General features: G+C 36.2%; 1 protein-coding gene across 1 annotated transcript in view; it reads right to left on the bottom strand.

Moving 5' to 3' along the window:
• Positions 1-7,891, bottom strand: part of LOC119780981 (tetraspanin-4-like) — a 44,027-nt gene extending 36,136 nt beyond the window's left edge. The window contains exon 1 of the mRNA XM_038281266.1: positions 7,871-7,891. Within this exon, the coding sequence (XP_038137194.1) occupies positions 7,871-7,891 (21 nt within the window). The remainder of the gene's footprint in view (positions 1-7,870) is intronic.
• Between the last annotated feature and the right edge of the window lie 6,548 nt (positions 7,892-14,439).

Genomic DNA, 14,439 nt, shown 5'->3' with positions numbered 1-14,439 from the left:
AAAAAACATTTATTCCTAGAAAAAAAAAAATAATAATAATTTTCTGTTTCCATTCTGAAGTTACTATCTTAAAAAAAATACAATTAAATTGGCCAGCGGAAATCACTGACTTCCTTTATGAGGAAAAACAAACAGGAAAGAAAAACCCTGAAAATGCCCCGCCCACTTTCTCTCAAACAACGCTCCAAGGGTAAGTGCAAACGTGTGTATGTGTTTAAGTGTAAATGTATGAGTTCCGATTAATGAGCATCACCAAGTGTGCACCCTTGGTCGTGCCACATCACACAAGAGGCAAATGTAAGTGAGTAAAGCGATTGATCTGTAACTATCATACACGGGAAGGGACTCGCAGGTGAATGGGTGTGTGCGCACGTGCATTTCTCTGTGTATGTATGTGTGCGTGCATGCGTATCAGCGGGAGGGACCGCGCTGCCCCGTCACACATTCATTTTAGCAAACTATGGACTCAATCAGAAGATTGTTGTTTAGAGCTATGGAGAGAAGAAGGGATATGATTAAATGAGTTTCACTACTTTATACCCCTTTAAGACATAAATCACTGAACTGTTCATACCATGTAATCATATATATCATTAATTATATAATATATTTTCCATACGTTTGAAATTTGTAATGAACTATTTTACTGGATTGTGTGGAATAAATTAATTCTGTTCCTTCGTTTATCAATTTCTATTTATGGAGGTGTTGATATTTTCTCTGTTATCTAAATCCTTGCTTATTCCTTTTTAGAAAGTGGCTTATATTTATCAATAGCTTTTTAAATTCTTTTAAAAAAGAGTTTTCAAAATTCTTGGAAAAAAATTAAGGTGGAGAAATATACCTTTAGCTGCTATGTTTAGTTTTAAGGGGGGAAAAAATAAAGTACAGGTTGGCAAGGCATAGAGTGACATTGGAAGTATGTTCATCAGGCGATTAAGGATGAAGATGGAAAGGTACTGAAAGGTCTAATAATTGGGATGGAAAACTTGAAGAAATTCCTTACAAATTTCCAAAAAAGTTAAAAAACAATCCTCTGGACTTTGTTTTCCAAGTTTGAAGACATCTTGCTTTCCATCCAGGAAGCTTTTTCAATTAAAAATGTCAGAATTAGCCTTGAGTTCCAATCTTTATAGAGTAAACCAAACAAAGCCTTATTTTGGCTTAGTAAACTGTCAGGGTTTGGTTGAGGTTAGAGGACCCAAATGCAGAGGCAGGGAGGCAGAGGTGAGTTTCTTGAAGGTTTGATTGAATGTTCACAAACAACTGAGGCAGGAATCCAAAAATCCAACATGAAAAATGTAAAATAAACTAGACCCATGGAGAGATCAGGGGAAAACAATCATGAGGAGCCAGGGTAAGATGAGGTAAGACGAAGTAAGACGAGGAACCAGCACTGAGGAACTGCACAAGGAGAGTATTTATGGTAGACTGAACAAAGAGAGGACTAACAAGCAGATTGGGAGCAGGTGTGAAGAGAGGAATCCAGAGAGGAGCTAGGGAAAAGGAGACCAGCACAAAAGGGGAACAGAGGGCAACAAATAAATGCATAAGAACTCAAATATATCCAAAAACACAACAAAATAGAAATTTAACCAATAAAACTAGAAAACATCAAGCAAAGTAAAACTGAATACTCAAAAGAAAAAAACCCGAACAAAGACTGTGGACAGTAAACATGCAAATTGAACCCAAAGAACAGGCATGGGGAGTCATTAAAAAGTTGAGAAAATTACAAAGAACGTAAAGCAGAAGGATTGAACAATGTGGATGAGGAAGTAGCAGGGATATGTAAGAATGAGGTAAGGAAGTCATTAAAAAAGATGAAGAATTGAAAGATAGTCAATCCTGATGACATGCAGTTAGAAAAGGCATTTAGTGTCCCACAGTGGAGGTCAGCATAGCTACAATGTGATTTTATAGATCTTGTGAAAGCATATGGCAAGATGTCTGTAGAGAATTAGTAGTTTTGTGTGAGTCAATCTGATAATGTAGATATTCCTTTAGGGAAGAGTAGGAAATGAATGGGAGAGGCAAGACAGTGGTGAAGTGTGCTGTAGATGTGACAGAGGAGTTTAAGGTTGAAGTGAGACTGCATCAAGGTTTGGCTCTGAGTCCTGTCTTGTTTTCTGTTGTGATGGACAGGTTGACAGATGAGGTTAGACAGGATTTTCAATGGACAATGGTGTTTGCAGATGACACTCTGATCTCTGGTGGGAGAAGGGAACAGGTGGAGGAAAATCTATAGAGTTGGAAGTTTGCCTTAAAGAAAGGGAATGGACAGCCTTAGCAAGACAGAGTACATGAGCTTCAACGAATGAGAGGGATCCAAGTGGAGCCATGACGTTATTGAAACAGCTTTATGGATAGGGAGGATTTTGAGTATGTAAGATCAGTAACTCAGAGTAGCAATAAGAGTGGAAAAAAGGTGAAGGAACATGACTAGACAACAGAGAAAAAAAGAGAACCATAGAGTACAAATTTGGACAGAGTAAAAAAAATATTCTTTTACCATCCTACCATGGGGAAATTTGTAATTTGACCAATTGCTGAGGGAGCAGTTTTCTGTCACACTCTGTAGTGCACAGCGAGCATTCCAAGGTTAAGGGTATTTCTCAGGGACCTTTTGTGAATAGGTTCTGGTCTATTGAAACCTCTAACTCTACTTCCTGTTTAGTTCAGTCAAGGGTAACGTGACGTAATATAACGATATTACGCTTTGCATGGCCTCATTAATTCACTTCAATGGATGGAAACATATCTTGTTAAAACTTTCATTTTTTTCAACAATTTTTGAAAGTTTGTTAAAAATTCACATCACATTTGGATTGAAATATGGCTAGTACCGTAGTTGCACTGAGAAAAGAAGAGGCAGAAGATAGGGTTAAATAGTGACAGATGACTAGATTTTTTATCCCTTGAAAGGTAAAATCTAAAAGAAGAACTAGTAAGTTTTAGAAGTCTTAATGAAGCTAGAAGTTCTCAGGTTCTAGCCTACTCTTTTCAAACAGGAATAAACTTTCTCACTTTAAATCTAAGCTGGTCATTAGTTAAGAGTGACTCCTGCAAAACTGCTGGATATAGACAAGAAATGACTACACTTGTGGCTTAGCATCGATGTTGTCCTCAGGACTTCACTCGCCCTTTAGCTACACAAGGCTAAGGAAAGACGGGCTATCAATTATTTATAAGGCAGGGATAGAAGGAAGGATAAGAGATGTACATTGGGGAGAAGAACAGAGGAGAGACGAGATTAGGAGGAGAGAGGGAAGGAAGGATGATATGGGTGCAGGGGAAAAAATAAACAGTCCAAAGACAGATGAGTCAAGAATGACTCAAGGGAGGCATAAGTTAGAAACACTTTGAAGGACAGATGATACAGTAAAACAACTTCTTAGAGAGATATTGTAAAATAAGTGTTAGCGAGCATAAAGTCAGTATTATATGACTTTAGATGGCACTGACTTCTGATGACGGGAAATAAGAGAAAAATGCCAGTTTTAATCTAAGAAAAAACTGTGCATTTGGCATGCTATACCTTATTGCCTGGGGCATACGAGAACATTTTTCAATTTAGTTTTTATTGGTTTGTCGATTTCTGCCAAAAATGTAAATCAAGGCGAGGTAAGTTTAGTTGCATTGGATTTATTTTATCAATAACACAAATCTAAGTGCGTGGATATATATATATATATATATATATATATATATATATATATATATATATATAGATATATATATATATATATATATATATATATATATATAGATATATATATAGATATATATATATATAGATATATGGTGTATGAGAAAAAGGCACCTTAGGTATGCGGATTTAACATGACATAATTAAATCCCCATTTAATGTCAACAGCCTTACTTGAATTTTATGGGATAATGCTGAAATATTTAATGAGAGCAAAAAAAAAATGTAAATCAAGGCAAGGTAAGTTTATTTGCATTGGATTTATTTTATCAATAACACAAATCTAACTGCATGGATATATATATATATATATATATATATATATATATATATATATATATATATATATATATATATATATATATATATATATATATACATATATATATATATATATATATATATATATATATATATATATATATACATATATATATATATATATATATATACATATATATATATATATATATATATATATACATATATATATATATATATATATATGGTGTATGACAAAAAGGCACCTTAGGTATGCGGATTTAACATGACATAATTAAATCCCCATTTAATGTCAACAGCCTTACTTGAATTTTATGGGATAATGCTGAAATATTTAATGAGAGCAATACTTATTTCCATCTTTATTTGAATCCTACAGAACAAAAGTGTTAAAAATAGGGAAAGAAATACCTGCAACCTTGTTTGTCCTTAACGTCCATGCCCATTGACAAGAGCCGATTTCTTGCAAATAGCACCACTTTATCTTTCTAATAGGGGAGCCAAGATTAAACTCCCATAACATTGAACTAATTCCACCCAAAGTCAATATTTTTCAAGGGCATTTATTATGACTCTAAACACCGGTCAGCTTTGTTTTCCTCTGGCTACGACAAAACCTTAACTCTTCATAAAAGGTATGCAGGACAGGGGTTATACATCAGATTGTTCCGTATCTATACATCTAGACAACTTCTCTCTTAAACAATCCTCTAAACAGTCTTGAAATCTTTGCAAAGATAATAAATTAAGCAAACGAGTGTCAAGGTTTCAGGGCCTCTTTCTCTAACTTTAAATTCTTTCCTCTGGGATAGCAATAACATATGTTAATTATTAAAGCACCAGGCAATCCCCTTTCAGTGACTAATCTCCATCCTTATCTGGGGAGAATCAATTGCAATCCAAGCTCTTTTTCTTCTACTCCTTCTAATCAGTGCCTGATTAACACTTGGCAAACTTGGTAAACTTGAGTACACAATCAATGCCACTAACAGAGAGAAGCAGTAAGCCAGCAGAGTCAGAGCTATAATGCTTGAAACCTGCAAGGATCTAATCAGGGAAGCATCGTCGATGTTAGGCAGCTGTAAAAGTTCAGGATTCATAATATTTCATTGGGAGACTTTTGGATTCATTTTTTGCTTTTTTTTTTTTTTTTTTGTAAAACCTAAAATGCTCATAAGATTACAATGTCTTAGTGTTGTCACTGCACAAGTCTTGTAAAAAAGGTTTTGAATGTATAGAAGAATTTCTCTTCAAGTTTTTCGCCTCCAGCTATTGGTATCAACAGGTGGATCTCACTGACATCGAGTGGCTTTAGTCTGTCAGCTGTTTAACATCAAAGCAGATGTATTTCTATCCTTTGACGTTTCATCACCTCTTTTTCAGTTCTTGATGCTGTGAATGAGGCATGATGGAAACAAAATAACCGGAACCCTCAGGGGACTCTGTCTCTGAGTCTGCTGGTTTTTTTTATCTGGAAGTCTATGAATGGAGTCCAGGAATGACAGGTGAAAGTGTTTTAGATTAAGCAGTAAACAAGACAGACCATACAAGACATTCATGAAAGAAAAAAAAAGATTTTTAAGTCTTCAGGGGTAAATATGTATATTTATGATGTAAATAATCATTCTTTCTGTTGTGTTGTGTCTTATAAAAATAAGTTATCTTTGAAAAGTATCCCAAAGGAACCACATTTAAATGCAGTAAAAGCATCTTTTGGTTTATAGTTTAATTCAACTGGGATGTGATTGACTTAAGTCTTTGACAAAAAGCTAAAGAAGGCTGCAGACTAAACCAACCTTTACATTCTGGGAAATATCCAAAACATTTTTGTACTGTGGGTCACTTTAGCTGACCTGCTTCAGTATATCACTTGGTATAAAGTTAATCCTTGTTTCAATCATAATAAATATTTTTTTTCCTCAAACAGTCAGCTATTTGCAATGAATAATGTGGGATTCTAACATTTTAACACCAGATCATAAATGTATATAACTATTATTTGAAGTACTATCTGTAGTTGAAAATCTGGTTGCAGTTGGTTACGTTCCTTTGACTTATTAAAACCAGTTTTCTAAATTAGGCATTTAAAAGGAAAATACTAAAAAGATCAACCTAAACTAGAAATGTCACCAACTGACTACCCAGACCCTGGCCAGTCAGAGCTGTCACTGTGATAAATATTTGTTATTTATATATTTGTCAAAAGCGTCTCTTCTAGACATTTTCTAAAGCCTTCAGATTCTTTTTTAGCTCGAGCATAAGAGAGAAGTGACCTCTGTCGGCAGACAGAAGTGTGTCCAGAAGTGTCTCTAATCTAGAGGCTTCAAGGAGCCACATCTTTGTACTTTTATTGAATGAATTCTCCATAATGCTGGCATTCAGATCTCTCAGGACTTGTCATACTGAAACAGTATGACAAGTCTGTATAACAGTATGAAACCCCTTCTACCTTCTAAACTTAGGGATAAAAGGGTCATAAAGTTCCTTATCGGGCGATTAACATAATCTATTATGTTGACATCTGATAAGAGAACAGATTCTTTCTAACTTAGGATTTTGATGTGTTTAAGACATACTGAGAATAAGCTGCAGCTACATTTTAGGTTAGTAAAAAGTCAGGTAAACATTTGATGTTCTATGCATTCTGGAAAAGTATAGAACTTTAATGATATCTGTTTGTAGGTACAGGGTTTGAATAATCAGGGATATATACCTATATTTTAAGACTTTATTACCGTTTGATCTGTATAAACGCTTTTGTTCCATCTTTCCCTGTGACTATTTTCTAGTGTCCTTCCTTCTGTTCTTATGTTTTCAATCTTCCATTCCTTTATTCAGCTTTTGTGCTTTTAACATTTCTCATACACAGAAATGTCTAAAAGCTGCTACCGCACCATAGCAGCATTTTCTAAAGAAATTACAGTGTAGAAGTGACCTTCCTTTTATTTTCACTCATAAAATATTAAACTAAGTTCTCCCTAAAGTAGTGAAAATAATTTTTTATGCCTGAATTAAACACCTACTGGCTGAGGTAGGAGGTAAAAAATGTAATCAGATTCAATTGAACTTTTCTGTTAAGTTGCAGGATTGAGAATAATTATTTCTGAAATAAAATGAATATTCTTGAAGATAAATTGCTCTTTGCGACTTTTGCACCCAATGGAAAAAGGCAAGTCTGCAAAGGCAAAAGTCTATCTATATGACAGAACAGGTTGGTTGCTAGGAAAAAAACAACTAATCTTTTAATTCTCAGACAATCATGTAAACATATAAACTTTATAGGAAGTTGTTTTAGATGTATTTTTTTTTTGGTATTATTTCCAAATTGATAAAAGTATGTTTAGTTGCCTATTCAGAAAGATAATGAAAATGTCTGAAAAAGATTGGAAAAAACTGGAACTTTTGTTTTCCGAGTAAAAGAAGAAGAATGAGTTTTACAATCAGTCTGTTGAATTGAGATTCTTTTTGTAATATTCTTGTATCATGATATTCTCTTTATTTCCATAAATGTAAAAAAAGCTGCTATACATATTGCAAAGTTTAAATCATGTCTTCTCATTCCACTGACTCAAACTTTCCTTCTGTGATGTTTGCGACATCCAAAAATTTAAGTGAGCTTTGCTCTTTGCCATGAAAACTTTTCCTGTAAGTTCCAGTGACACCAACATCAGAATAATTCACATAGGTTAATATGAAGCCTAAGTTCAATAGAAGAACCTGATTACCCTGAATGTCCTTAAACGCCTCCGACACAGGCTAATCAGCTTTGAACCACACCTCTACAAAGCCCAATCAGCATCCATCTCTTAGCATCCGTCTGCTACCCAAAGCACCTGCAGTGGTTGCGCTATGTCTGAATTCGATTCAGATTCAACCTACCTCCATCCCCTTCTCCACCATCATAGCTAAAGCCCATTCTAACTTTTCCATGCTGCTTCTTCTACTTCGTCCCTATCGGAGTGTAATTTGTCCCGGACACTTACTGCGTTTCCTGTCTCATCTCAACAGGCCCAGCAGAAGACCGCCATGTTGAGCCTGGTTCTGCCAGAGGTTTCTTCCCAAAGGTGTATTTTTTCCTCTCCACTGTCACTTCAGCATGGACAGGTTCATGCGACCTGTGTTTATCCAAGCTAGACTTCCATCTTCCCACGTCCCCGAGTGAAGCACTAGTATCAGCTCACGCAGTCAACTGGATCTCACCAATTAAGCTCAAGAACACCGTCTCGCCAACCAGCAGTCTACGGACTTATCCTACTTCATCTATCTCCGCACCACCACCAGTTTCAGGCCTGGAGGGGGAAACATCCTTGTTTTCATACTCCTGATTTTGCATATCAAAGCAAAACTCAGCGCTAATGTTTCATGCCGAGGTCTGAGCACCAAAGACTAAAGTGTTTGTATCAATAAAATTCTTCTAATTGTCTTTTTCTTACCTTGTGAGTTTTTCCTAATTGAATTTACTGTTGCTTACCATAAATATCACCATAATAATAATATCTGTGAAGATTCTCAGTCAACCAGGTCATGGTCAAGTTTCATAGGATGGTCAATCATAGGATGTTACTACAGATACTTGACTTAAAAGACATACAATATTTTTTAATTAAATCCTTCCCAATCTCTTCCCGACATATAATCTAAAATCCAAAATCATCAGTAATTTTCTAAAATTTTTGTTATATTTTGAGAAATAATAAAGATTGATAAATAACAAAAATCAAATTATTAATGGGAATTTAGTACAGGAGTTTATTACAGAAAGACAGGAAACAAACTATACGTACATACACAATAACATACCGTATGCCAAAGTTACAAAGTTTGCAACTACTCAGTTATTACTCTGAACCGTTTATTCCAAGGCCTATTTAACGAAACCGAGATAATGAAATAAGTTGGGATCTTCTGGATATGCTAGGTCAATTAAAACTCTACTGGGTTTTACAAAAGCAGTAAAACATCAGTTACTATGATAACTTACTTTATCTTTGTGTTTTAGTATTATTGTATCAGCCCACATTAAAAACTATTCATATACATATTGTTAGAAAGTTAAATCCTTCTTATGTTCAGTGATGGGACTAACGGCGTTGAAAGTAACGGCGTTACTAACGCCGTTACCTTGTTTTAGTAACGAGTAATCTAACTAATTACTTTGACTGTAACTATAATGCAGTTACCATTGCAGACACCCCGTTACTGCGCGTTACTCAGGTCGCACTATGAACCTTTTTTCATGATAGGACTCGTGCGCTGCTGCGTGAAGCTGACACCCCACCCACGTCAAAAAACTCTGCAAATAGACTGAATGGTTAGTGCAACGTTAGTGCAGATTTGTGCAGAAAAAAATATTGTTTGTGCTACTTTTGTTTAACAGATATTAGAGATTATTTTTTAGGTCATCCAGAGGTGCGCGCCTTGTCATGAGAGAGGGGAGGATGAGAATGGCTGATGTATGGTGAGATTCCGTCTGTCAGTTGGGTAGGTGGGTGTTTCTGCTGGCGGGTGTTAACGTACAGCACACACAGAGAGATGGAGAGTGAGGATGAATCCAGCAGCAAAACAGCTTTTTCCTGATGGAAATACCGGTGTTACGTCGAGCTGCGTTTCCTCATCAGATACGGTTTCCTCTGCATCTCCGCACAGCGCAGGCGACAAGAGTCACAGCGCAAGCGACAGGAAACGCGCATGCTCGCTAAAGGCGCGCAACAGTCGCCCTGTGCTCGCGCCACAGGAGAACTATGGAGAGCGTGAACGATCAAATGATTAACCTGATAACAGTCAGAAATGATAGCCTATATGGAGAAAGGGAGAAATCTGGATGCTTGGATGGATGGATGGATGGATGGATGGATGGATGGATGGATGGATGAATGGATGGATGAATGCATGCATGGATGGATGGATGGATACTCTGACTTTTCAACCTACTGTATTTTTTATTTTAAACATTATTTGATGGCCTTTGTGGCAGGGATGGAAATCCATATTTTATGTCACACACAGAGTATACATCTAGATAGATAGATAGATAGATAGATAGATAGATAGATAGATAGATAGATAGATGTTGCAGTATCTATAACAACCCAAACACACAGGATTTCAGAATTAGACATCCCCAGTCATTAATTTCACCAGATCTGAACGCCCTGTTAAAAAACTTCACATGGCGTTCCCCCCTGATGTCATTTACATTGACTTGCAATAAATGCTAAACTCTCTGCAGGTTCTTGTCTTTGTCGTCCGCTCTATTCAGCTGGCTTTGGAAACACACAGCGAGAAGGTGGGGGCTGGGTGGGGAGGGTTACGGGGGTGAGAAACGCAAAAGTAACGCAATAGTTACTTTTACTAGTAACTAGTTACTTTTATTGTGGAGTAACTCAGTTAGTAACTCAGTTACTTTTTGGGAGAAGTAACTAGTAACTATAACTAATTACTTTTTCAAAGTAACGTGCCCAACACTGCTTATGTTTAGGTAACACAGAATACATGTCAGATTAAATAATACTACTTATACTTCCGCGATAGTATCTAGGTGTTACTTCATTGTATGTCTTGTACCATGTCCATTGGTTGTGCTGTTCTTTTTACTTCTCTTTGCAGGTGATGAAACAGACTGAACATTTTTTATTGTTATCTCCCTTTTATCTCCTCTTTGTTTCATCTTTTCTGCTTTTTTTTCTGTTTTTCCTTTCCTGTTTCACTTATATTGCAGTGTCCATATAATCTGTAAAACTCCCTGCATAATTATAATAAAGCAATTTACATGCATAAATCAAGCAGAACTGTCAGGAATCGGTGTTTGTATGGAGGACCCAAACGCAGAGACCAGTAGGCAGAGGTGAATTAAAGTGGTTTTATTAAAGTTCACAGATCCAGGAGCAGGAATCAGAGTCCAAAAGAAAACAGCAAATGAACCTGAACCAAGGAGACATCAGTGGTAAATCCAAACTAGGAGCCAGGGAGAGACGAGGTACACAGACAGAAGTTAGACAGGATGTTTGACGAGGATCCAGCAAACAGGAACTGAACAGGGAGGGCTTTTAAAGGGGACAGAGACAGAGAGAGAGCTGACGAGGAAATTGGCAACAGGTGCTTGGCAGGACAGAGAAACAGAGCAAGGGAGGACACAAGAGGGCAGCAGAGGACAACAAATGGATAACTAAGGAAAACAGGAACAATCAGACCAGGACCCTGACAAGAACACTATGGCGATAGCCGTACTGCTCCACTTGTGAAAGTAAAATCTGTTGGGCACTTTTTTAACATGAAGACAATTATTCTTATTGCCAGACAGGACACTGTTAAAAAAAAAAAAAAAAAGAAAGAAAGTCAAATCCTTTCATTATTAACATTATTAGGGTAGCTTTTACCTTTATCAACTTTTCTGTCTTTTCTATCTAGACAGTGGTACTGTTTAACTGTGTTTTCAAAGATGGATGTGGTTCTAAGTTTCAACAAAATACCTTCAATATACTATTTCTGAGTTCAGGGGACTAGATAAATGGCTGATGAGAAAGTGAAGATGCTGTCCATAAAACCAGAATATTAAGTAGCTCCAAACACACGTGTCTTTCTTTACAATCAATCAGAATTTTCCCCCAATACTACCCGCATCAGCATTACAGTTTTCTGGAGATGGTAGGTGCTGTATGCATACAAACTGCTGGAGCCAACAATTCAGGACCCCATAGAAGATCATGCCCTGACTGTTGCACAGAGGATCTGTTTTAGGCTAGTGCTATGTTCCTGTATGCAGTAGAAGATACTGAAATAGTAACCATTTGCTGCAGCAACAGAAATGTCTATTTGGTATTAAGAGGATTTAAGCACATCTTCAGAAGCTTCCCCCACAGAAGAATAACAATATGACTACTCATGGCTACACATCACCAAATGAAGCTTTAGAACACTTGGACTACTTTTTAATTTTTTGATGAAGGAGTCTTATGCTATTGGTGTGTTGCAGCCTCTGGCAAGACTACAGAGTTGTTGGACAAAGTCAGCGTTAATACAGCAGATCTGCTCATAGCTGGAATTGGCTACCAGACCTACAGCAAGTAGCTGCAGTGATGAAGGTCTAAGAAGAAGGGAACGATAAAATCTCAACATGAAAGAAGATTGCTGATGATCTCATGGGTGTTTGGGACCACGCCAAACACCTCAAGAAACACAACACCATGCTATGCTTGAAAATCTTAGAGTGAAGTGTGACATTAAATATATCAGTAAACATCTGTTTCAGGGAAGGCTGTGAAATAAACCCATTTTGTTCAGATGGGACCATATCATTGACATGAACTCAACACGTTCAGGGTAAGGAGGTGGCTGATCGGGTCCACTATCTGTACGCCATACCAATGTAAGTTAGGCATCGGAGAGTTGATATTACATTTCTCAGATCCAAGCCAAAAAAAGAAGCCATGAGGTTGAACATTGGTAAAGCTTTTAAACATTGGTGTAGACTTAAAGGAGAAAAGGTGCTCAGAATGAGCACAAGATGTACCCGCTTTTTGTCTGAATTGCTAAGCAATTGGTTAGCATTAGTGAACTTGGTAACTGGCTGGCAAACAGTACAGAATGAGAGTGGGTGAGCCACTTAATGGCTGCGAGAAGTTACATTTGAAGCTATTACCTTACAGCATAAAAAATTCAAACTAGCAAACAAAATTGTTAATAAAATATACTTAATTTGTGCTGATAACAAAAATTGCCCTTCATATTTTATTTTCAAGATGGGCAGTGTAGGGGAAAAATATTGAGAAGGATTAAAATAAAAATACTGGTAAATACAATGATACTTTTTATTCATAATGCAATGGTTTAGATGTGCTCATTTACACAATGAAAAGAGTACAAAAAGCATATTTCGCACAGTGTGAACGTTTACCGTTTATGGGTATTGGTCTTGCTTTTAAAGAATACAGTCAAACTAATTCTTTTAAACCTGGTATACCATATAGCTGCAGCTACAGATATATACAACTCTGGATAATACTGTGTAATCACCATAGGTGTCTGTTGCTTACAAGTTTATTCCCTAAATCATTTTCAATCAAGTTTTACAAGTAAGTAGAACATAGTAGAACCTTACGGCAACAACCGTAATGGTCTGCTTATGAAAGCAAAGCTGTTGTATTATCATTTAGCTCTAGTACTTTGATTCCCAGAGATACAGTATATTGGCAAAACTGGAAACACACACACAAAAAAAATGTTTTCCAGATTTTCTGAAAGCATCAATCTGGTGTCTTTCTTCATTATGGGGATCTGAACCCTATTGCATATTAAATTATGTGTAATTACCACCTTGGCAACTCTCTGACATTATCTCCTGCAGTCAAACTTCAAATTCCCTTGACATTTTTACCCAGGTCCTCACAAACAAATGTCTTGTCTGTTTGCTGATAATCTCAATTTGTCACTGGTATTAACATGGCCCTGACATGGGTATGTTTTAGTATTATGATTATCCAGGGGTGTTTACTTAATTGCATTTCTGCAGGCTGCTTGAAATGAAAATTTTCCAGGCTTGAAATATATTCTGACAGGGGACCTGCATTTTGGTATTGTGACAACCTGAAATGTTTCGATGGCTGCTGCCAGAATATAAATGATGTGGAGAAATCTCACTTGAAGCCTTTCATATAGTCACACGTGAGTGTTTGAAATTTACCTGCAAACAATTCACAGCATTTTGTATTGAAGCTTGTGTAGGAAGTGGTAGGTAGCCAAGGGGTGAAGAAAACAATGTCAAAGCATAAATGACACTAGACATAGATCCTGGTTTTGTAGAGGAAATAATCACAAATGTTGATTATAAGTCACTATGAAAACTGGATCTTAGTTCCAACATAGAGTGAGGAAAATAAACATTTGAACATTCTGCTTTCTTCCAAGTTGAATGCAAGTTGGAAATTAGATGTATTTCCTAGGGAAATTGAAAGGGAACTCCTACCCTGACAACCTAAAAACATAAATATAATTTAAAGAACTATTTTGCTAACATTTATCTTTTTCTGTGGCATCAGAGCCAGATAATCTCCATGTACCCTGTGTATTTTAAGTGAAATCTAAAAGGGTAAGTACAAATTATAGCTGCTTCGAATTAAATTTCAAATGGCAAAGAAGATAAATATCTAATAAAATTACTTAAAATTTAACATCATAAAAGTAATTATAAAGCCATCAACGACACCCTAATCATAAAAAGCTTATCATAATCTTTACAAACCTCTTACTTCTTAACTACTGTTGACATTTTGTTTAAAAAAGTCTGTTATTCTGATAAATCCAGCCATTCAAGATTTCCAAATATTTCTTTTTTATTATTTAGTGGTTTTGCTTTAGTTTCATCTGTTTATTTTATCTTGAACATATTATATTGAAAAAAAATTTTTTTTTTACCAAACAGATACACAATCAAATAGATGGCCCCCGATCCT

Source organism: Cyprinodon tularosa, unplaced genomic scaffold (assembly GCF_016077235.1).
Source record: "Cyprinodon tularosa strain WSP-4 unplaced genomic scaffold, ASM1607723v1 ctg1031, whole genome shotgun sequence".
In the NCBI taxonomy this organism is placed as follows: domain Eukaryota; kingdom Metazoa; phylum Chordata; class Actinopteri; order Cyprinodontiformes; family Cyprinodontidae; genus Cyprinodon; species Cyprinodon tularosa.
This window is presented reverse-complemented; position numbering and strand designations above follow the sequence as displayed.